At 39.7% G+C, this 24,992-nt stretch overlaps 1 protein-coding gene across 1 annotated transcript; it reads left to right on the plus strand.

Moving 5' to 3' along the window:
* Positions 1–864: 864 nt before the first annotated feature.
* On the plus strand, positions 865–2,007 carry LOC145127266 (uncharacterized). Its single transcript, XM_079062490.1, has 3 exons — positions 865–1,465; positions 1,580–1,658; positions 1,758–2,007. The coding sequence occupies exons 1-3, from the start codon at positions 865–867 to the stop codon at positions 2,005–2,007; spliced, it is 930 nt and encodes a 309-aa protein (XP_078918616.1).
* The last annotated feature ends 22,985 nt before the right edge of the window (positions 2,008–24,992 follow it).

Here is a 24,992-nt window from a genome sequence, read left to right on the forward strand (position 1 = left end):
GTTGTGTGTGTTGGCATGAAACCACACAATGTCACTAAGGACCAAATTAAGCTTAGGGCATTCCCCTTTGCAGTGCAAGACTCAGCAAAAGATTGGCTTTATGACCTCCCACCGGGGACGATCAACACATGGGTAAATCTCACACGCCTCTTCTTAGACAAATATTTCCCAGAAATGAAAGCCTCGGCCCTAAGAAGAGAGATAATTGGGATCAAACAACTCATGAAAGAAGCCTTTCATACGTATTGGGAGAGGTTCAAAAAGCTTTGTGCCCGTTGCCCAAAGCATGGTATTAATGAGTATCAAATCCTTCAATACTTCATTGAAGGCATGACTCCTTGGGAAAGAAGACTTCTTAATGCATCAAGTGGAGGATCTTTGACCGACAAGACCCCAACTGAGATTCATGATCTCATAAAAAACATGGCGGAGGATTCAAAGCATACCAGTCAAGATGAAGATTGGTACACGGATGCACCCCGAGGTGTAAAAGAGGTGCACACTCCTCAAATTGAAGCTCAACTATCTGAGTTGACTCAGGTGGTAATGATGCTTGCTAAGGACAAAGGTGTGCAATCTACACCCCGTCCTTATGGTATTTTCACTCAAGTGGGACACCCGACCGATATGTGTCCTCAATTGCAAGAAAAAGAATATGAAGAAGCAAATGCAATGGGAGGCTACTTCGGGAATAATCAAAGAGCTTATGATCAGCCCCGAGAAAATCAAGGGTGGAACCATAATCAAGGCATGGGTTATCAACCAAGATAACCACCTCCATACCAACAAAGACCATCATTCCCACAACAAAATTACCAACCGAGGCAACCACAACCTCCTCCTCAACAAGTCGGGTCCTCAAGCATGTCCTTAGAAGATATAGTCAAAAGCCTTGCCACTAGCACCCAAACCTTTCAAAATGAGACAAAAGCAAGCATCAAGAACCTAGAGCAACAAATTTCACAACTTGCCACTTCGGTTAGTAGGTTGGAATCTCAAGGAAAGTTACCTGCCCAAACTGAGACAAACCCAAGGCACAACGTATGCGCTATCACATTGAGAGGTGGAAAGACTTATGATGACCCATCAATATCGGTTGATCAAGAAAAAGAAGAAGAGGAGATAGTGCTGAAGAAGTCGAGTATTGAGGAGAAAAATAAAGAAAAATCCAACAAAAAGAAGCCTGTCGCCACCGAAGTCAAATATACTCCAATCGCTCCATTTCCCGAAAGATTGGTGAGCACAAAGAAAGAACGAGATGAGAGTGAGATCATGCAAATGTTTCAGAAAGTTCATGTCAATATCCCACTCCTTGATGCTATCAAACAGGTACCTAGATATGCTAAGTTCCTAAAAGAACTCTGCATATCTAAAAAGAAACTTAAAGGTAATGAAATGGTAAAAGTTGGTGAGAACATTTCAGCAGTTTTGCAAAAGAGGATGCCCCCGAAGTGCAAGGATCCCGGTGTCTTTACTGTGCCTTGAAAATTGGGGACTCTTCGTGTACCTCGAGCTATGCTTGACTTGGGTGCATCTATAAATGTCCTACCGTACTCTGTATACAAATCAATTGGTGTAGGAATATTGAGCAACACCGGTGTAATCATTCAACTTGCTGACCGGTCGATAGTACACCCAAAAGGTGTACTAGAGGACGTGTTAGTTCAAGTCAATGAACTTGTTTTCCCAGCTGATTTTTATGTTCTAGATATGGGAGATGATGACTCTCCAAATTCAAGTTCCATACTTTTGGGTAGACCTTTTCTTAAAACAGCAAAAACCAAAATTGATGTCTACAATGGAACTTTATCAATGGAATTTGATGGGGAGGTCATTAACTTCAATATTTTTGAAGAGAAGAGGTACCCAAGGGATGTTCACTCTTTAAATTTTGTGGATATTGTTCAGCCTTTGACTAAAGAATGCTTTGAGTTGACTAACCATGATTTTTTAGAGTTGGCTTTAAGTAGGAACTTTGATAAAAATTTGGTCAAGGAGATTCCATAAAAATTCAAGTTGGATAATGAGATGCTGGGAAATGTGAAGTTTATAGATGAAAAGAAGAACATGGGGTTCCATGAAAAGGGTATTCTCCGAAAGGCAAAGTTTCAAGAGTTGGAGGAATTCCAAAATAAAACCTTTGAGAGCTCACGCATCTACAAAGGCAAGACCAAATCATTCCATGATAAGTACCTCTCCCGTAAGACCTTTGAGATTGGTCAAAAGGTATTACTCTATGACTCTCGACTTAAATGGTTTTCCGGTAAGTTACGGTCCCGGTGGGTGGGACCGTTCATTGTTACTAATATATTTGATCATGGTGCAGTCGAGATTAAGAGTAACAAAACAGGAAAAGTGTTCAAGGTTAATGGTCACAGGTTAAAGGTCTTTTATGAAGGTTTCCAAGAGAAAGATATGGAGGTTGATAGTTTGGAACGCCCGGACTACATTGAGTAAATCTAAAGGGCAAGTCGATCCAAAGACTTGAAACAAGGGCGGCTAACCGAGAGGCAACTCGGGAGTATTTTCTTTTCGTTCTTCTTTTATATATTTTATTTTTTTGTGTTGTAATGTTTTTGAGTCTTTTTAGCGTTCCAAAATAAAAAAAATTGCGAGGGAGTCATGAGTTAAAAAAAAACGAGTTTTTGAGTTTAACAGAAAGAAAACGCACGGGCATGTAAAAAATCGCATGGGCTATGCATAAAATGCATGGCCTAATTTTATGACCATGCGTGGACATCGAGGTTTTTAATAAAAAAAATTTTTGGCATGGGAAAACTCCAAAACGCGGGGGCTAGATCAATAAAACGCACGACCTATGGCTAGACCATGCGTGTGAGTCGCAAGTTTCAAAAAAAAATTCGCACGGCCTAATGCCAAAACTCAGGGGCCATGCTAAAAACGCATGGCCAAAACTCAGGGATCATGCTAAAAACGCATGGGCTGATTGAAAACACACGGCCTGTCCCTAGACCATGCGCATTTTCGAAAAAAAAACTCACATGCTACCTCCGAAAACGCATGGGCTATCATAAAAAAAGCACGACATGGCTTGGACCATGTGTTTTGTGTCATTCTTCCTCCTAACAACTCACGACTGTGCACTCTCTCCTCCTAAACACTCATAAACTTTTGACTTTCATCAATCACTCTAACATTAAATCTCAAAGGTTTGTTGTTTTAAGTTCCTAACTCCATCTTCTTCTTCATCTAGGTAGAATTCCCTCCATGAAAGTGTACAAAATCGAATCTTGCATAAAAACCTAGTTTTTTTTCTTTGTAAAATTTGACTTGATTCTTGTATTAGGTTTCAAAATTCTTTTGTAGGGTTTCAAGAGCAAGCTTGGAGAGGTATTTTGTAAAAAAGAAGGGAAACTTTTACCTCCGTTTGTGTATTACACCATTGAAGAGCTCAACTTTTCTTGAGGTTGAAGATGAAGTGAAAAAGTCAAGCACACATCACAAATTCAAGCATTTGAATGGTACATTCCTTCCATATCTCAAGTTTGATGCATGAATCCTAAGATTGTTTGACTAGAATTGTTGAGAATTCGTTCATATGCTCTATATAGTTATACATTCATGGTCATTAGGTTGCCATACCCTCTCCGAGCATCGAGGACGATGCTTAATCTTAAGCTTGGGGAGGGGTCTTTGTATATTAGGTTCTAGTTTCCACATGCATTTCATCAAAAAAAACCCAAAAAGATTTTTACTTTTCTTATTTTCATTTTTTTTTCATGCATTCATTTTAAAGCATTAAAAAAAAGAATTTAAAAAAATGAAAAAATAAAAAATAAAAAAATCAATCTAAAGGAGCCTAATCTTCTTGAATCAGTTGAAGTGGTAAATTAGTAGTGGCTTGAGATGAAAACTTGTTCGTTTTTCATTAAAAACCTTTAAGCAATAAAATCACACAAACACGTCTCCCAAAGCTACTCCTGCAAAACAAAAAAATGATAAGGTCATCAACACCGAAGCATAACGACAAATATAGTTTAGCCCGTGGAACACACGACCGGTCTTATGAGTAGTAAGTGCTCATTCATATCCGAACTCCAAATTCAAAAGAGCCATAAAATGAATATAAAATTTTAGTGACTCGAATCCTCCAGCGCTCTAAAAAGTCTTTTCTGCCTATTCCATTCTAAATACCCTGCTTGGGGACATTGTTTCCAACTATACTTACGGGTCTTTGCGTGTTTACATCAGTCCCCTGAAAAATGTCTTAGAAGTCTCTCACGGTAATAGACTGTGAGATGTCCCAACAATAGAAAGAGTCAAGGACGAAAATATAAGGAAATGAGCCTAGCAAAAAAAAAGAGAAAAGCTAAAAAGAAATAAATAAAAATCTTATTAAGTTAGTCTGTGACCTTTGGGACTCGAATCAGTAAACCCCGAGGGGTGTTCTACACCTAATTGCCTAAAGCTGAATTGTTTGGGACTGATTGGGTTGAAAGTTCGCTACACGGGTTCCACAGAAAGTCATGAACTTAATAATAACAAAAAAATGTATAGATATTCAAATAAAGCTAATCTGTGGCCTTTGAGGTTCAGGCAAGTAAACCCGAGGGATCTCTTTAGATCTAGCACACCAAGGTCATCTGGTCTGGATGTGTTGGTTGGAAGCATGCTACATGGATTTCAAAGAAAGTCATGAGCTTTATTTGTAGGAAAATATAATTAGATAGTTTGTATATATTTATGTTTATAGTTTAATTGAATAATATGTTTAGGAAAAATGCTTGGCTACCAAAAGGTTATTTTGGACTTGGACTTGAATTTATGACGTTGGGACTAACTGTAAACTACTTTGACTGGTGTAAGTGGTTTGAAACATGTAACCAATCTGGGTAAATATTAGGGAATTTTTAGAAAATATTTTTTAGAAAAAGATAGTTAGTCAACAAATAGCTGGAGTCGGTCATTGTCATGCTTTGTAAAATGAAAATGATTGAGCAAATTTTGCATCACATGTTTTCACGACAGAAGACCATAATTTATTCCATGTGCTAACCCAATACCTATAAAAGTGAACAAGTGTTGTGTAACACCCGTGTTTCTAGGCTAGGCATTAATATTGATGTGATAGTCTAGGTTAACCTTTGTAACTCATTTTGAAGAAATGAAAAGGAATTATGTGAATATTATGTGTTTTATGCTTAATTATTAGGGTTAAATTAATTAAGAATAAAAATGAGCGTCAAAAATAAATATTAGATAAAGCCGATATCTATTAAGAAAGTTGTACAAGGATTACAGATATATAAAGAATACCAAAATCCGAGTTATAACGAAGAAGTTATGACCTGTCGAAGTTTCGCGACAAAACCGGCACAGTGCCGAATGACGTAAAAAGTGAGTTTTTGATAAACTACTTTTTAGCCTTAGTGATCTAAATGAAAGTTGTAGTGCTCGTTAAACCGAGCGTATGTATAAAAAGAACGCCCAAATCTGACTTCGTATGAGGAAGTTATGATTTTTCGAAGTTTCAGCTTAGCAGTAGACAGCTAAAAACTCGAATTTTAGATCGAGTGATTTTTATCCGACACGACCTAAACGAGAATCGAAGGTCTCGTCAATAGTAGCACAACGGTAAAAAGACAGACGAAAACGGACGTCGGATGAAGAAGTTATGAATTTTTAACGGATTTCATGTCCCGGTCTGTTAAAAATAATAATATAAAAATTAAAGTCAAACTTAGCCGACGAAGTCTAAATGAAAGTTGTAGAGCGTAATTTTACCTACGCGTGCATATAAAGAACGTCAAAAACGGAGCTCGTATACGAAAGTTATGGATTTTAGAAGTTTTGGCGTGAAAATCGAGAAAAATTGCCAAAACCGAGGAATTTCGCATAGGTGGACTTCGGCCACCTCACCCTCGCTTAAATTGTGCCACGTGTCCGAAATTTTGCTGAGTCATCCGAACCGGAGAGCCATCCGAAGTGGTCCACTAGGAGTCCGATGCGTGTCCCTTATGGCGTGTCTGAGTCTCGCAGGAGGTGCCACGTCCGAAGCCTCGGACTAGACCTCGGTCCAATCAGAGGCTGCCACCGAGCCCCTCGCATGCGCAGCCCACGTGCGAGCCACCTGCGCACCCTCGCCCTGCTGCTGCCGCGTGTCCTCGCTGCTGACTCCCCTCTTCCTTAGCCGACTTCGGACCCCCTATAAATAGAAGGCTTGCGAGCCTTCTCGGATACTTTTGGAAATTTGCCACTTTTATCCCCTTTCTTCATATTTCTTTCATTTTAATATCCCCCAAAGCCCCAGTATCAATTATAACCCCCGGAATACGCCCCGAAGTGCCCGAGAAGCCCGAAAAATTTATCTTTTCGGTTTTGAAGCCCAACCTTTGCAGAGCCCTGTTTCTCAATAAAACTCCCGGTTTTATTAGAAACGAACGTTTTAGGAAACGAATTGCTGCCCGATTTTCATCAAATCAAGTAAGTGTATAGTCACCTTCATCTTACACCTAGATATGATGTATTTTCTATAAAATACGTGCTACGTGTAATTATTAATTGTTTAATTGAGGTGACTGTTGAATAGATATATTATACAAGTTTTAAATTGTATATGTATTTTTATCTACATATATGTTGCGTAAAACATGGGTAGATAGTTGATGTGTGATGAAATAAAATGATGAGAGGCCTCGATGTGATTGTGATCCAGTCATCTAGTGGAGTTTGGATGACGACCACAGACTTTTCTAGACAGTCCAGTGGAACGCTGGCAGGCCCGCAACCTATAGGTGTTAATGAACTTGGGTGTTCATTCGCTGTACTCCATCCCCCTCATGGTTGCCTTTAGGACATGTATGGCTGAGGAAACCCCTTAGCAGTAGTGTCCATCCCGATGATATTCTTTAGGCTAGGTCCCTTGTGATAAGTGTTTACGGACGTAAAGTGAGGATAACGGGAACGGGTAATCAGGGTTATTGTTGATTGATGAACTTAATAAGTTTATTATTATTGTGGGTTGAAAACCCTATATGCTCACCAGGCTCCCAAGCCCGACCCACTCAGCTTTTTATGTTACAGGTAGTGGACCCCGAGCATAGTCGGAGGACGATGAGATATTTTTGGATTATAGGCCAGTAGTTGTAAATAACTGTTGAAAGGCTCATAATGTCTTGTTTATGCTTTTGATCTGTATCGGAACATGACATCCCGAGGTTTTGATATGAAATGAAATTATATATTTCTTAAAGAAAGGTTTTGACAAACTTTTATCATGTTTTGTTTTGGGGACCAATTCCGCAACATCTTTTAAAAAGATTTCTCTGATTTTATTTTAAAAAGCATAAATTAAATCGGTCTTTTCTGGCCGAGAAATTAGGGGATGTCACAGTTGGTATCAGAGCATTAGTTTAAGCGAACTAAGAAATTGTAGGATTTCTAGACTTAAACTTAGAATGCCAAGTGATGATTGTGAGATGAGTGTCTACCATATTTTAGACACGAGCACTAGTTTATTTTAGGAAAGATGCCTAAGATGCTTTTATGTGCTAAATGCTATATGTTTGCCATATATGCCATTATTTGTTCGGATCTATGGTCTGTTGCCGACCGGATTTGGAAACCTTATGTGTGTAGGATTCTAAGCGTACGATTACGATATTAGAACTAACATGTAAACGTTTCAGAGTGATAAGGGAATTTAAATACCTATCGAGGATAAAGACTTAAATTCGCCTTATTCGGTATATAGATTGTAATGGCAAGAACTCGTAGTGGAGTTGCAAATGCAAACGGAAACAGGGATCAACAACCTCAACCTCAAGTAGTTGAGCAAGTACCTGTTGTAGGAGCTGCACCTGAGCCAATGACGATGGCTGGGGTACAAGCAATGATGCAGATGATGTTAGATCGCCAAATGGAGGAGACAAGGCGATTACTACAACAGAATAGGGAAGAAACTACGATACCTGTTGAACAGCTCGAGTTGAATGAAGGGCAATCAGTAGGAGGGAACTACAGTGGGACTCTTGGTCAAGCCAACCCAGCGATAGTTAGACAAAACAACCAGGATGGAGGAGTTGATGGACGCGGATGCAAATACAAAGATTTCATGGCATCCAAACCACCGTGTCTATCTGGAAGTCCGACACCGGTGGAAGTCATGAATTGGATCTCCGAAATGGAGACGATGTTTGAAAGTTATGAGTGCAGCAACAAACAAAAGACCGCACTTGCAATTCCTCTGTTAAAATCTGGTGTATTGAGCTGGTGGAAGTTACTAGCTGATTCGATGCCTAAGGGAGAAGCTAGCAAGATGTCTTGGGAAGACTTTGTGGTACAACTGAAATTGCAATACTGCTCTGAGTAGGATCTTCTGGAAATTAATAATGAGTTCCAGAATTTAAAGAAGGGAAAGATGAGCGTTACTGAATACGCTGCTAGTTTTACGGAAAAGATGAAGCTTGTTCCTCATCTAGTTCCAACTGAACTCTCTAAGGTCAACAAGTTTGCCCTCGGATTACCAGCGGACTTTGGTCTGATGGTCAAGCAAGCAACCACTTTGAAAGCCGCCATCTGGGCTGCTAAGAATGTTAAGATTCAGATCAGAGAGAAGGGTCTGGAGAGGGCAGAAGTTGGCGAAAAGAGAAAATTTGAAGGAACTTCATGTTCCAACAAGAAAAGCAAATTTTCAAAGTCCAAGAAGTTTGAAGGAGGAGGAGGCGAAGTGAAATGGTGTGAGAAGTGTAAGAAAAAGCACTCTGGGAAATGTAGTGAGGGGGTGACTTGCTACAAATGTGGAAAGACTAGGCATTATGCCAACGTGTGTCCGTCCGACAAGAGGGTATGTTTTGAGTGCCATGAAGAAGGGCATATTTTTAAAGACTGTCCAAAGAGGAAGGATGCAACAAAGCCCAATCTTCCACCAAAGCCAAAGGCGAGAGCCTTTCAGATGACACTTGAAGCTGCAAAAGAAGAAGTCGATGTCGCTTCAGGTACCTTTCTCGTAAACGAATTGCCTGCCCAAATTTTGTTTGATTCTGGAGCCAATTACTCCTTTATTTCGCATGAATTTGGTAGAAAACTAGCTTTGCCTGTAGATAGATTAGTTAATGCTATAATAGTCGAGATTGCTAGTGACAAGTTTGTACCTGTTAGCCATCGTATGAAAAACATCCTCATTGACTTGGATGGGAATAAGTTCCACGAGGAATTATTACCTATCGAGTTAAATGGTTTCGACATAGTTTTAGGAATGGATTGGCTTAGCGCCAACGATGCCGAAATAATGTGTGGGAAGAAGATAGTAAAAGTAAACCCGCCAGGGAAAGAGTCGTTTATGGTGTATGGAGACAAACGCAGAGTAAACTCTGGAATCATTTCCCTAATGAAAGCCAGAAAGTGTTTGGCCAAGGGATGTACATCATATCTAGCGTTCGTGATCGATGCTAAGAAGGAAAAGAAGGAGGTGCAGAATATTCCGGTGGTGTGTGATTATCCGGAAGTCTTTCCCGAAGATCTTCCCGGATTGCCCCCTGATCGACAAGTAGAATTTCGTATCGACTTGTTACCAGTAATGACGCCGATAGCAAAAGCACCGTATCGATTAGCACCAACCGAGATGAAAGAACTTATGACACAACTTCAGGAGTTATTGGACAAAGGTTTCATTCGACCTAGTTCATCACCCTGGGGAGCCCTTGTGTTATTTGTAAAGCAGAAAGACGGGAGCATGAGAATGTGCATCGATTACAGAGAGCTGAATAAAGCGACAATAAAGAACAAGTACCCGTTGCCGAGGATCGATGACCTGTTCGACCAATTGCAAGGTTCAGCTATTTCTCGAAGATCGATCTTAGGTCAGGATACCATCAACTAAAGGTGAGAAAGCAAGATATCGAAAAGACTGCGTTCAGAACAAGATATGGACACTATGAATTTTTGGTTATGTCGTTCGGACTAACCAATGCCCCAACAGCTTTCATGGATTTGATGAACAGGGTTTGTAAACCATACCTTGATAAATCCGTGATAGTATTCATAGACGATATCTTGATTTATTCGAAAAGCAAGCAGGAGCATGAAAAGCATCTGCGTGAAGTGCTAGAAGTTCTGCAAAAGGAGAAGTTGTATGCAAAGTTCTCCAAATGTGAATTTTGGATTCAAGAAGTCCAATTTTTAGGTCATGTGGTTAACCAAGAAGGAATAATGGTTGACCCAACAAAGATTGAAGCTGTAATGAAGTGGGGACAACCAAAAAGTCCTACGGAGATTCGAAGCTTTTTAGGACTAGCCGGATATTATCGCCGATTTATCCAAGGCTTTTCTTCGATTGCTACTCCATTAACAGCTTTGACCCATAAAGGAGCTAGTTATGCTTGGAATGAGAAGCATAAGGAAGCCTTTGAAAAGTTAAAGAAGAGATTGTGTGAAGCACCGATTCTTTTGTTACCTGAAGGAGTTGATGACTTCGCAGTTTATAGTGATGCCTCTGGAGTTGGGTTAGGTTGTGTTCTGACCCAAAGGGATAAAGTGATAGCGTATGCATCGAGGCAATTGAAAGAGCATGAAAAGAACTACCCCACTCATGATCTGGACTTGGCAGCGGTAGTATTCGCCTTAAAGATATGGAGGCACTATCTTTATGGTACTAAATGCAAACTTTTCACTGATCATAAGAGTCTTCAATATCTCTTTAATCAGAAGGAATTGAACATGAGGCAACGACGCTGGCAAGAGTTACTCAAGGACTACGACTGTGAGATACTTTACCACCCTGGTAAAGCGAATGTTGTTGCTGATGCTCTCAGTCGGAAGGTGAACCTTGAAAAGAAAAGGCCAAGAGCGTTGAGAATTGAAGTTGTCTCTACAATTGTGGAAAGTATAAAGAAAGCTCAGGAGGAAGCTTTAGAGAAAAATGACCGGAAGGAGGAACGTTTGTGTAAAACGTTGGTGTTTGATACAAACGGTCATGGACTGAAGGTATTCAAAGATAGGATTTGGGTACCTAAGACGGGAGGAGTAAGAGATCTTCTGATGGAAGAAGCTCACAAGACCATGTACTCGATTCATCCCGACAGTACAATAATGTATAGGGATCTAAAACCCTATTACTAGTGGCCGACGATGAAGCTCGATGTTGCTAAGTATGTGGCCGAGTGTGTAACATGTGCTAGGGTTAAGGCACAACATCAGAAACCGTATGGGAGCTTAGAACCTTTGCCTATACCCATGGGTAAATGGGAAGACATCACCATGGATTTTGTGACTAAACTGCCCAGAACAAGGAACGGTCACGACATGATTTGGGTGGTCATTGATCGCTTCACTAAGAGTGCGCATTTCATAGCAGCCAACGAGAAATGGTCTATGGATAAACTTGCGAATTCTTACGTGAAGGAAATTGTGAGGCTTCATGGTGTTCCGTTAACGATTGTATCCGATCGTGACAGTCGTTTTACCTCAAGGTTTTGGAGGAGTTTACAAGAGGAATTGGGTACCAAGTTGTGTTTGAGTACAACTTACCATCCGCAAACTGATGGTCAGAGCGAACGAACAATTCAAACATTGGAGGATATGCTGAGAGCATGTACCCTAGAATTCCAAGGTAACTAGGATGAACACTTACCTCTAGTAGAATTTTCCTATAATGATAGTTTCCACTCGAACATCAAGATGGCACCTTATCACGCTTTGTATGGAGAAAAGTGTCAAACGCTGTCATGTTGGCTGGAAGCTGGGGAAAAGCAGTTTATGGGACCTGAAATAGTCCATCAGACTGCTAAAAAGTTAAAAGTGATTAAAGAAAGGATGTTAGCAGCTCAAGATCGACAAAAGAGCTATGCTGACAAGAAAAGACAACCGATATCATTCGAAGTTGGAGATTCGGTTTTACTTAAAGTCTCGCCATGGAAGGGACTTATAAGATTTGGTAAGAGGGGAAAATTGAGTCCAAGGTTTATTGGACCATTTAAAGTTCTTCAGAGGATCGGGAATCAAGCTTACAAGCTAGAATTACCGGAAGAACTAAAGGGTATTCTAAATACCTTTCATGTGTGTTATTTGAGAAAGTTCACGGGAGATGTGCCCGACATAATTCCAATTTTGAATTAAGGTTGGATGAGAACAAGAGGTTAATTGAAGAACCTGAGGCAATCGTTGACCGTAAGACTAAGAAGTTGCGACGCAAGATGGTCGATTTAGTGCTTGTGCGTTGGAAACATACGAATGGGTCAAATCTCACCTGGGAAACGGAGAGTGACATGATGAGTCGCTACCCGCATTTGTTTGCTGATATGTGATTCCGGAGATGGAATCATCCTACGGGGGAGAGAATTGTAACGACCATGTTTCTACGCTAGGCATTAATATTGATGTGATAGTCTAGGTTAACCTTTGTAACTCATTTTGAAGAAATGAAAAGGAATTATGTGAATATTATGTGAAAATTATGTGTTTTATGCTTAATTATTAGGGTTTACTTAATTAAGAATAAAAATGAGCGTCAAAAATAAATATTAGATAAAGCCGATATCTATTAAGAAAGTTGTAGTGGCCGTGATAAGGATTACAGATATATAAAGAATACCAAAATCCGAGTTATAACGAAGAAGTTATGACCTGTCGAAGTTTCGCGACAAAACTGGCACGGTGCCGAATGACGTAAAAAGTGAGTTTTTGATAAACTACTTTTTAGCATTAGTGATCTAAACAAAAGTCGTAGTGCTCATTAAACCGAGAGTATGTATAAAAAGAACGCCCAAATCTGACTTCGTATGAGGAAGTTATGATTTTTCGAAGTTTCAGCTTAGCAGTAGACAGCTAAAAACTCGAATTTTAGATCGAGTGATTTTTATTCTACACGACCTAAACGAGAATTGAAGGTCTCGTCAATAGTAGCACAACGGTAAAAAGACAGACAAAAACAGACGTCGGATGAAGAAGTTATGAGTTTTTAACGGATTTCCTGTCCCGGTTTATTAAAAATAATAATATAAAAATTAAAGTCAAACTTAGCCGACGAAGTCTAAACGAAAGTTGTAGAGCGTAATTTTACCTACGCGTGCATATAAAGAACGTCAAAAACGGAGCTCGTATACGAAAGTTATGGATTTTAGAAGTTTTGGCGTGAAAATCCAGAAAAATTGCCAAAACCGAGGAATTTCGCATAGGTGGACTTCGGCCACCTCACCCTCGCTTAAATTGTGCCACGTGTCCGAAATTTTGCTGAGTCATCCGAACCGGAGAGCCATCCGAAGTGGTCCACTAGGAGTCCGACGCGTGTCCCTTATGGCGTGTCTGAGTCTCGCAGGAGGTGCCACGTCCGAAGCCTCAGACTAGACCTCGGTCCAATCAGAGGCTGCCACCGAGCCCCTCGCATGCGCAGCCCACGTGCGAGCCACCTGCGCACCCTCGCCCTGCTGCTGCCGCGTGTCCTCGCTGCTGACTCCCCTCTTCCTTAGCCGACTTCGGACCCTCTATAAATAGAAGGCTTGCGAGCCTTCTCGGATACTTTTGGAAATTTGTCACTTTTATCCCCTTTCTTCATATTTCTTTCATTTTAATATCCCCCAAAGCCCCAGTATCAATTATAACCCCCGGAATACGCCCCGAAGTGCCCGAGAAGCCCGGAAAATTTATCTTTTCGGTTTTGAAGCCCAACCTTTGCAGAGCCCTGTTTCTCAATAAAACTCCCGGTTTTATTAGAAACGAACGTTTTAGGAAACGAATTGCTGCCCGATTTTCATCAAATCAAGTAAGTGTATAGTCACCTTCATGTTACACCTAGATATGATGTATTTTCTATAAAATACGTGCTACGTGTAATTATTAATTGTTTAATTGAGGTGATTGTTGAATAGATGTATTATACAAGTTTTAAACTGTATATGTATTTTTATCTACAAATATGTTGCGTAAAACATGGGTAGATAGTTGATGTGTGATGAAATAAAATGATGAGAGGCCTCGATGTGATTGTGATCCAGTCATCTAGTGGAGTTTGGATGACGGCCACAGACTTTTCTAGACAGTCCAGTGGAACGCTGGCAGGCCCGCAACCTGTAGGTGTTAATGAACTTGGGTGTTCATTCGCTGTACTCCATCCCCCTCATGGTTGCCTTTAGGACATGTATGGCTGAGGAAACCCCTTAGCAGTAGTGTCCATCCCGATGATATTCTTTAGGCTAGGTCCCTTGTGATAAGTGTTTTGGGACGTAAAGTGAGGATAACGGGAACGGGTAATCAGGGTTATTGTTGATTGATGAACTTAATAAGTTTATTATTATTGTGGGTTGAAAACCCTATATGCTCACCAGGCTCCCAAGCCCGACCCACTCAGCTTTTTATGTTACAGGTAGTGGACCTCGAGCATAGTCGGAGGACGATGAGAGATTTTTGGATTATAGGCCAGTAGTTGTAAATAACTGTTGAAAGGCTTATAATGTCTTGTTTATGCTTTTGATCTGTATCGGAACATGACATCCCGAGGTTTTGATATGAAATGAAATTATATATTTCTTAAAGAAAGGTTTTGACAAACTTTTATCATGTTTTGTTTTGGGGACCAATTCCGCAACATCTTTTAAAAAGATTTCTCTGATTTTATTTTAAAAAGTATAAATTAAATCGGTCTTTTCTGGCCGAGAAATTAGGGGATGTCTCATGTTGTAACTTTTGATTTTGTTGAGTTGTGTTAGGGAGTGGCTAAAAATCTTGTTTTAAATGTTATATATCTTTGTGGGGTTAATGCCAAGTTATCTCAATGCACGACACGTACACCTTCGACTTTATGAAATAATGAGGTTAATTGGATTGAATCTGTTCGTTTGTTTTTGTTTATTGCATTAATGTTTGAAAAAAAAATCTTTTTGTACATATGTTATTTTCATTAGTTTTTCTTTTACTGCATGTATTCACTCTTAATTCCATTTAAACCTTTTCGTTCCTTCCATTCTTTTCATCTTAGTTTCTTTTTAGTCGCCTATCGTCTTCTCTAAGGTGATTCTTAATTTTGTTCTTTCTTGAGGACAAGAAAGGTCTAAGCTTGGGGAGGTTTGATAGGTGCATTTTATGCACCTATTTTGCATGTTTATTTCCGTCTTTTCATAGCATTCTACTTCATAATTCTTGCATTTAGTTAATTATTTGGGCAACTTCATGTTTCATTAAGAACGTCTGGTACTTCACTATTTTTTTATTTATTTTGCAGACAATATGGAGCATGGAGCATGGAGCTTGGATGCATGGGACATGGAACTTGGATGCATGGGACATGGAACTTGGAGACATGGAGCTTTGGAGCAAGAAGAGAAGAGGAACCGGTCATGCCATGGAAGGAAAGCATGAAGATATAACCCGAGTCACTGTTGCGTTGTCATCATAGCAAAGGACTACGTTTGAAACGCGGTTCTTGTCACACTGACACGGGTCGTGTTTGTCCTTTATCATCTCATATTTAAGCAACATGACTCGTGATGAAGCTAGACTGGAGATGGAGCCAACACTGAAGACTTATTGGATCTTTAGCAAAAAGCATGGGCCATGCCAAAAACACATGGTCAAGAGAAATGGCCATGCCAAAAACACATGGGCAAAAGGCATGGCCATGCTAAAAATGCATGGCCGTATGGCATGCACGTGAGAACTTAATAAAACAAAGGAAGGTCGATATTTTAAAGGGGAGACGGTTTCTGGAGCAACTAGGGGCGATCTTGGGCGATTTTGGGAGAATTATAGGTGCTTTTGAGAAGGCCTGATCATTGCAAACACCTTTGATTTCATTTTTGTAAGCATTAAACATTCGAATTCCATCTTTATACTTGTTTGATTTGTTCTTAGCCATGTGTGGCTAAGAAACCCTAGTTTCTAGTTCTTGTTCAAAACATGTTGATTGTTTGACTTGAAGCATGTGATTTGATGTTTGATTTGTGATTCTATTCTAGTGATTATATTCTTGTTTAAACTAAAATCCTTAAATTTGATTTTTGTTTGATTGGCCACTTTCATGAATTGAATTTTTGTGTAGTTAATTAACTTTTAGGGCACCTAATTGTTCTACAAAGTTAATGATTGGTAACAAACAATAGGTTTTCTTATTGTAGAACATTTATCACATGTTTTCACACTTCCGAGCGTATGAGAAGAAATGGACATTGTTGGGAAGCTTGTACAAAGCTTAATGCAGTTTTTCAATACAATCTAAGAGCGTGTTTAGGTTGAATTAGTAAAGCTAGGTCTAGTCAAAGAGCGTGTTTTGGTTAGATAATTTGGGAAGCGAGAGGTATTAGAGCGTGTTAATATCTTTCAGTACCAACTTAGAATAGCAATCACAAATTACATCAAGTCATAATCAGGTTAAATAACAACATTGAGAACTAGAACTGGAAGCACTTTTACAACTTGTTTACAAATCTATTTCATTTTCTGCATGTTTCAAAGTTGATTGTTATATTCATTATTTGACATTTGCAAACAAATCCCCCTTTGTGACCAAAGTACCTTGCGCAAAGAGGTATAGACTTTTGTCCCGTGTCTCTGTGGTTCGACCCTGCTTGCCTTGTACTACTTTTTAGTGCATTAAAGCAGTGTATTTGGAGTATGTTGTACCCCTATTATTTGTTGGGTTTGACACCCCTAACAAATTGGCGCCGTTGCCGGGGACACGGTGTTACTAATTGTGTATGCATGCATCTAATTACCCCACACAAATGCATGTTATGAAACCCTCATTGACAACCAATACGCAGATTGTGTGACTGTAACACCCTGTTCCGAATCATTCTCATTTAGGTGTGGGTGATGTAATTTAGATGATCCGGGTGTTCAGTTTGTGTTTTGGAGCCAAAGGGTATTTTGGTAATATGCCAGCTCGGGATTTTATGGGAATTGAATGTTTGTTTGGGAAATTGTAAGGCAAGTATGATTTAGTTAACGCGCAGTGTTTCTTGTTACCTTTTCATGGATATAAGGATCGTCGAAATCGGATTTATTATGAGAAAGTTATGGCCTTCGGAATATATTGGGGTTTAAGGAGAAACCTAGTACGTGGGGCGTACCTAGGGTGTATGCAGGGCGTACTGATGTGAAGGGCCGTACACTTAGCGTAATGTGGTGTACGCTTAGTGTACTGCAAGGATTAGATCGGTGGTGCGAGACCTCGTATGCTGGGCCTACGAGGAGTATGCGGGGCGTACGAAGGGTGGATAAAAACCCTAAATTTTTATGTTGTACCCTATATAAGCACATTAAGTCTTTATGGTTGGCCTCTTTACCAGCCTCCAAGTCCCCAAAAGCCTAGAAATCGTCCCTTAGCCTCCATGGTGGTCTTTTTGAGCTCATTATGTGCATCTTGTTGTTTTTGGGCCATTTTCAAGAAGAAGGAGTTTGATGCAAGGTTGTGGATGAAGAAAGAGCTTATGGATCTTGATTATGTGCTTAATTTCTAGCTTGTTTGAGGTAAAAATCTATGAACTTGTTCATTAATGGCTTAGATCTATTATATATGAGTTTTGGTCCCTTTTTGGCCCCAAGAATGAGCTCTAGTGGTTTGAATACCACTCTAGGAGCTATGAGTTGCCACTCTTGGTGTTTCTGAGGTTCTAGTTGCATAAAGTTGCCACCTTTAACGTTTAGATTCATCTATGTAAGCGTTTATGCCCATTTGTTGATAGTAGAGTGTTATATTTTGAAGTTGGGTCTTTATGGGGCATGCCAAGTCACCAAGTCAGTGACTTTGTGGTTGTAGACACTTATTGGGACTCAAATATGTGATTTGGACTTTTAGACTTAAGAATTAAGAGCTTAATGGTGGATTTGGCTTAATGGAGGAGTACGATGGGCGTACAAGTCTGTACGCGCAGCGTACAAGCCAAATAGTATGTACGCTTAGCATACAGCTGAGTACGCCCCGCGTACTTAGTCAGGTGGGTTTTTGCACGTTGGGCTTTGGTTTGGGCCTAGTTGTCTTAGGCCCCATTGGGCCATCAGGTTTTGGTCTGATAATTATTTTGAGAAGGCCTGCAATAGGTTTGGGCCCAATTTGGAAAATTGGGCCATAGATTGGGCCTTGGGTGGTTTTGGTATTTGGGCCTTGTGGATTATTAGGTTTGGGCCTAAGTCTTGGTCCAAACTAGGTAATCGGTAAAGTGGTCATTTATCCTAGTAATGGATTTATGGATATGGATTGGGACCCAAATATTGATTGGGTGTTGTTTTGATCTTGATAGTTCAGGGATCTGTGAGCCAGCAACCAGGGATTTTCTGTATGATTCGGCAGTGCGAGGTGAGTTTTCCTCACTGTATTTTCGGGTTGAAGGCACCAAGGCCGGCCCATTGGTTTAGTAACCTGATAGTCGTTGATATGTTAAGTATGGAATAGATATGCATGTTAGTTATGATATGCTAGTTAGTAAATCTGTAGGGCTACCGGTGATTCTGTCTGCATGATTATCTGTATCTGTTGTTATCTGTCGACATATTAGGTTGGGTTAAGGGTTTACTGCTTTGTGATGTAGCCAACATACCTTGGAGCATTCCAGATATGAGCTGAGGGTCAGGTAGGGCATGCCAAACTCATACTGAGGGCTCAGGTGCATTCCAGATATGAGCTGAGGGCCAGGTAGGGCATGCCAGACTCATACTGAGGGCTCATGTGCATTCCAGATACGAGCTGAGGACCCGGTGGTATGCCAGACTCGTACTAAGGACTTGAGGGTATTGGAGCATTCCAGATATGAGTTGAGGGTCGGTTAGGGCATGCCAAACTCATACTGAGGGCTCAGTAGCATTCCAGATACGAGTTGAGGACCAGATGGTATGCTAGACTCGTACTGAGGGTTGAACATTGGTATTCCAGTCCAATGACTGATTGGGTTGGGAGCAAGCCAAACATAAGCTGTGGGCCCGAGGGTAAGCCAAACTTATGTTGTGGGCTCAAGGGCAGGCTAGATATGAACTGTGGGCCTGATAGGCAAGCTAGACTCATACTGTGGGCTCAGGAGTAATCCAGTCTTCTAGTTGTGGACCCAATACATGTTATTATTTGTACATGTTATATGTCTGAGTGTTGGTACTTTGGGGGAACTCACTAAGCTTCGTGCTTACAATTTTGTTTATAGTTTTAGGTTCTTCAGATGATTCTTGGCAAGGCGAAGGCGTGATCGTACATATCCTTGGTTTTACAACGAATTGGATCTTTGGAGACTCTGATTTTAAATCATGTTTTGGAGACAATGTTTTTGTAAACACTTTTATCAGTAAATGAGTTGTTTTGAAAAGTTTAAATTTATTGAAAATTTTGGAATGTTACAAGTTGGTATCAGAGCCTTGGTTTGAGTGAATTGGAGGAACACTCGTGTGAATCCAGTCTCAAACTAAGGAAAAAGGGTTTTAAAAATGATTTTCAAAGTAAGGTTCTTAAAGAAAAATAATTTTCAAAGTTGATTTCAAAATAACCAAAAGAGGATGCGATGTGTACAATCAGCCGGAGCCAGTAAGTTGACCCCAAATTACCACACTTTTCTTTGATATTGTGATATGTTAGAGAAGCATGCTAGTGATAGGCTAGGGATCTTCAGGAATTGCATCATAGGATTGTCTGATTATATGATGCCTGATAGCCTAGAGTTCTTCCTTATATGAAATTGACATCATTACTATAGTTTCTTAGTGTATGCATCATAGTTGTACATAACTAAGATTCTATAGCCTGAGAATGTTTGGTTTGGCCTTATTTCCTGTTCTTTCTTGATGAAGGGCTTAGGGTAGGATCAGATATTCGACTGTCTATAGGATCCAGAGTTATATATGGCTAGCATACACGAGTGCTGCAGGGTTAATGGAAGTTTCATGAGTGGGTGCAGTGTATAGCGGGTCAGTGTGAGGAATGTTTAGCCACTATTAAGAGAGTTGGGGTGGGACGAAGGTGTGCCAAGATGCTGGGGGGTTGAGATCGAGAGTTCGTATGAGAATCCGTCTAATTTTATTGTGTTTAGTGCCAGTCGGCTCCTTTGCTCGAATGCTGCTTACTTTGTGCTTTGTGGGACCCATGTCAATGAGAGTTAACCATCAAATGAATACATTAAATTACATGATATGAAGGTTTAAAAATCATAGAATGAAGGGCTTGGACCTATTGCACACCTATTGTCTGAGTCCAACCGTTGTAGGGTTGAGTCCTTTAGTCGAAGGATTATTTAAGCTTTGCAGCATGTAATTGTATTCATGAAGTTGTTAGCTGACATTGGTAGGGGTTCTTCAGCAGCTGATGGCAGAGGGGGTGTGGGTGAACCCTAGGATAGCCTAGGGAGTAATTTTAGTGCGGATGTTTCGCTGGTGAGTAAGTTTAAGGAGTATTATGAATAGGTCTTAGAGGACCCGAGATGATTCATGAGGAAAGTATGGATAGGTGTGGAAGGTAGTATTGGGCCCGTACTACTGGAAGCACAGGATCCATACTCGAATCAAGTAAGGTTTCAGGGATTCTAAGGGCTGGTCGGGGAAGATAGCATGGTTGGATACCATGATTCGTGGTAGTGTTTCCGTTCTTTCTGATATTTTGGTTATGATTGCTCAGGCATGAGGATGGGCCTCATAATTGTTTTGAGCCCTAAAGGCGATATTAATTTGGGTTGGTTGGTGCAGACCTAGTGAGCTTGTTGGTTTGAGGTCTCATGGGTTTCGCTCGAGGCCGGGTATTCGCGTCGCGGAACTCAAGAAGGGGATGATTATTTTGATCGGCATGGGGATTCTGTCCTTTCCGCTTTCCGAGTTCACGGAAGGAATGAGCAAACTTGTAACTTTCAGGGTCGAGATGTGAGTCCAGCTTGGGGTCGTTAGTCGTGGGGTTTAGCGGTTGCATGTCAGTGCAGAAGTGCGCAGGTGGATTGATGTGTTTATGGATGCTTTGTGGTGTAATTAAGGGCCCGTGTTCTTGGGTTATAGCAGGACATGTTTCAAATCATCGTTTGGGATTGCATGCAAGGATGACACGTTTTGGATCGTAAGCTGGTAGATACTTATGTTTGGTATGGGATCCGTAATGATAAGAGGTAATGATTGGCATTTTCAGAGGTCTTCAGCTGAAATTCGGGATTCTCTAGGATTGGTGATCTCTGCCTGGGTGGTCATCATGCGTGTGTTTTTTGTTTCAGGGTTAGGAATGGCGGTGCCTGCTTAAGTCGGTTGAGTTATGTTTTGGTTTGAGCACCAGTGGGTGGTAGTTCGAACCCTAAGTGGGGGAGAACTGGGACTCTCGGGTTGAGTGTTAGTTGTAAAGGAATTGTCAGTTCGATGTTTGGATTGCTGCTTTCGGATTAGCTGGGAAAATGTTGATCGGTAACTCATTTCCAGAAGCGGGTATGTTCAGTTCCAAGTGGGTCTTGACCCTCTGGATTAAATTTCAATATGTCCTCGACCACTGGTAGTTGGGTTCATCATTCATCGAAGGTATTTCGAAAGTTCAAATTGTGATGGTTGAATTTCATTGGTCGTTCAACCTATCATCAAGTTCAGTAGGTTTTATGCTCTTTTTGATGGGTTTTGAGCATTCTAACACTCCTATGGTGTACATGCAACCCTATATACCTTGGATCTATGTTTTCTCTATTATACATGCAAATATCAATTTTCCAAGGTATCATCCTAACTAGCATATTATGGAGTATATACAACACAAAATATAGTTGAATGACATACCTTTTGTTGTAGCTTGATTCCTTGTACCTTTCAAGATCTTAGTGCACCAAGTGTTGCACCTCAAATGGTTCACACAACACCACCAAAATTTGGAATAACTTGAGAGAAGATTATTATGCACCAAAATCGGCTAGCCCTCACTTTTATTACTTAAGTGCCGATTTTGCTTGGATGAGGCTCCTTTATATAGTGTGCACAATAGGGTTACACCATGTAACTCATGCCTTTCCATATTCTTCATGATCCATGGGTTTTAACCTCCATGGAGTATCCATGGGTAACCACATGGGTTTAGTCCAACATGAAGAACTATGGATCATAAGCCCACTATATAAGAATGAATGATTTACCAAATCAATCCCCATTTATTTAATTAGTCTCTTTTGATCACAAAATTAATTCCAAACTAATTCTTGATCAGTATAATTAAATAATTCATATTAATATATTAGAACTTATAATATATTAATAAACCATAAATATCATCTTCTCACAAAAGTCTATCCAAATTGTTCCGATGTCATGCAACCCAAATGGACCATGCTACTCTCGCGTCAAGTACATACCAATAATAGTTATGGGATTAGACACCAAATCCAACAGTCTCCCACTTGGATAAGTCTAATAACTATTATTGCAAGCATGACTCCAACCCGACTAGCAATCGTAGCTCTTAAAAGCCACTGTCGAACTCTGACCTGGTCAATGACGTGTCCATTAGATAAGGGATCATATATTCCTCCATTATAGATATCATATGGACTGAGACATGGATTTTAATCATTCTCTCTGTGCATCTGTTGTATCCTGATTTCCAATTTATGACGACCGACTAATTGAACAAATCAAATTAGTCCAGGCTTGCCAAGCACTTAGGAGTGTCATCACTAAATCATCGAGGGGCCCACAGATATCACTTTTATCCACATGGGGTAAAAGGAATGGATAAACTTCGACCCAAATGCTCGCTTGTACTTACTCATCAAATTACACACAACGATATGTTTTATAACAGCCAAGTTACTGGTGTGTTTACATATGTCAATATACAACTGACTCGCAACTACAACTCACACGTCTCCGTTTGAAGAATATAAGATATTATCGTCTCATGATCACTCGTGATAAAATCCATGAAGTGATTCAAATGAGCGTGGGTTGAATCCAATACTCGAATCTTATTCCAGGAGCACTCATGAACACTGTAGCCACTTTGTCCTAGACAAACTACAGACCCATTCATGACAGTCTTGCCTTAATACCTACTTCCAAAGTATGATCGACTGTGGATGGTTTGAATAACCTAGTTATTCGGGAAGTCAAAACATGCAAAGTGAAACACAAGAATAATACTAATCCTATATGGTCTAAAAACTTTTGAGCCATATTGATTACTTATCGTTCATTGTACAATGTTTCGAATAATCAACTTAATACTTGAATTAGAACAATAGTTATGCTATGCTCCAAGCACGCACCCTATGTTTGTCTAAACAATAGTTATGCCATGCACCAAGCATGCATACTATGTTTGTTTATGGTCCTTAATTTGTGAAATAGATCAATTGAAAAACATTTCAATGATGCTCATTTCAAAATTCCAAATCCTTATTGCAAGTGTAAGAATTCGAAATCCTTGTCACTGCTAGAAGGTGTTAGATTCTAAACTGTCATGCAATGATTCTTTTGTAATGTCTAGGTGCCAAAAGTCACAGAGACTTGACCAATGATACTACAAAATATTACTTTGCAGATTGTTACAGGACAATTCCATGGAAATGAAGTCACAGATTCCAAGTACATTCTTTTGAACATCCTTCTTGCATAAAAGTTTCTAACTTTCTTATCTATTCTTCAACTCCCAATATGGAAACATTCCATATTCCCATTTTGAATATCACTTCTGAACAAGAGTTGCCTCTCTTCAGAATATGTCAATATGGTCCATTCATTTTTATACCACCAGCTGTCCTTAAGCGACCAATCTCTGGCGAACCTTAAATTATCCTTAACAGTTGTTTAATCACTTTAGTCATATCCGGTTCTATTCCTTTTTCCCTCTTAATGCGCTAGGCATTTGGAAAATTTAGAACACGAGAATATTATAGTATATGTAATCGATCCTATACGCGAAACATATGGGACACGATTCATAATGTCTAACATAAAGACATGATACTTGATCAGTCTTTTGCTACAATATTTTTTATTTGTCATGTTCCCATAATTTTGATTATGAAGAGGGATGCCGTAATCATAATCAAATTTTGAGAACACAATTAACATTTCCATATATAGAACTTCCTTATGTTGAACCATTCCTCTCCGTTAATTATAGCAAAACAACTTTTCAAACCCTGCAACTTTGCAAATTGAATCATTTGTTTTCTATAATTAACATTGCTAACTTGCAACACTTACCATAATAATTATGCTCCCACTAACATGATAATTATTAGCATAACACTTATGCTCCCACTAGCTTTGACATGTATCCAGAAATCAGCTCGACTTCTAGAAATCAATACTTATTGACTTTCTTTCCAAAGTTCAGATTTCTGATACCAAATGCTTCGATAAAACTTTATCTAAGCTTCTTAAACTCATACACCTTTCCTTAGATAGCTCACATGTGTGTCTAAAAAATTTTAGACCTTTGCCATTTCTCACAATTCGAACTATGAAGAGGTATGCCGTAATCATAATCAAATTTAAGAAATGCGAGTATCACAATTGCTAACTATTTAAAATCTACTTAGTGAAAGCGTTTCCTCACCATCATTTTCATAAATCGAAGAGAAACCTTATGACATATAGATTTTATGGTGTATGTGTAACACCCGTTTATTTATTAAGTTAAATAAATAAATTAATGAACGAATGGTAGCCTAAAATAAATAATTATATATGCAGGGTGTTGGGTTCGAGGAGTTAATTGCCACATTTTTAGAAGTCGGGGGTTAAAGCGTGAGTTTGGAACTCATTTTATAAATATTTATGAAGACAGGGGCTCTGTGGTAATTATCGAGAATTATTTTAGAAAGAAATGAGGTGGGAGGGCTGATTATGTCATAATTAAGATAGTGGGGGTTGTATAGTAAATTTTGTACCTGAATTGTAAAGGATTTAATGCTGAGGGTTTAAAAGGGTAAATTTGGGGTCTATTTCGAAATGTTTTATGGAGGGAAGGACTATTTGTGCCATTATGGCAGCAAGTTTGTAAGGCTCGGGTATAAAGCCCATACAAACCCTAACCCTAAGGAAAGTGTTGTAAGACTACGAGGGTAGCCATAGCATTCACTAGCAGTCAGTTAGTATGGAAAGTGTTGTAAGAC

This window comes from Lactuca virosa, chromosome 7 (assembly GCF_052849685.1).
Source record: "Lactuca virosa cultivar CGN04683 chromosome 7, Lactuca_virosa_CGN04683_v6, whole genome shotgun sequence".
Taxonomy (NCBI): domain Eukaryota; kingdom Viridiplantae; phylum Streptophyta; class Magnoliopsida; order Asterales; family Asteraceae; genus Lactuca; species Lactuca virosa.

Coding starts and splice junctions, on each gene's coding strand:
- LOC145127266 (XM_079062490.1), top strand. CDS start 865: ATGTCCTTAGAAGATATAGTCAAAAGCCTTGCCACTAGCACCCAAACC. Junction 1,466..1,579: donor CCCGAAGTGCAAGGATCCCG/GTGTCTTTACTG, acceptor CAATTGGTGTAG/GAATATTGAGCAACACCGGT. Junction 1,659..1,757: donor AAAGGTGTACTAGAGGACGT/GTTAGTTCAAGT, acceptor ACTTTTGGGTAG/ACCTTTTCTTAAAACAGCAA.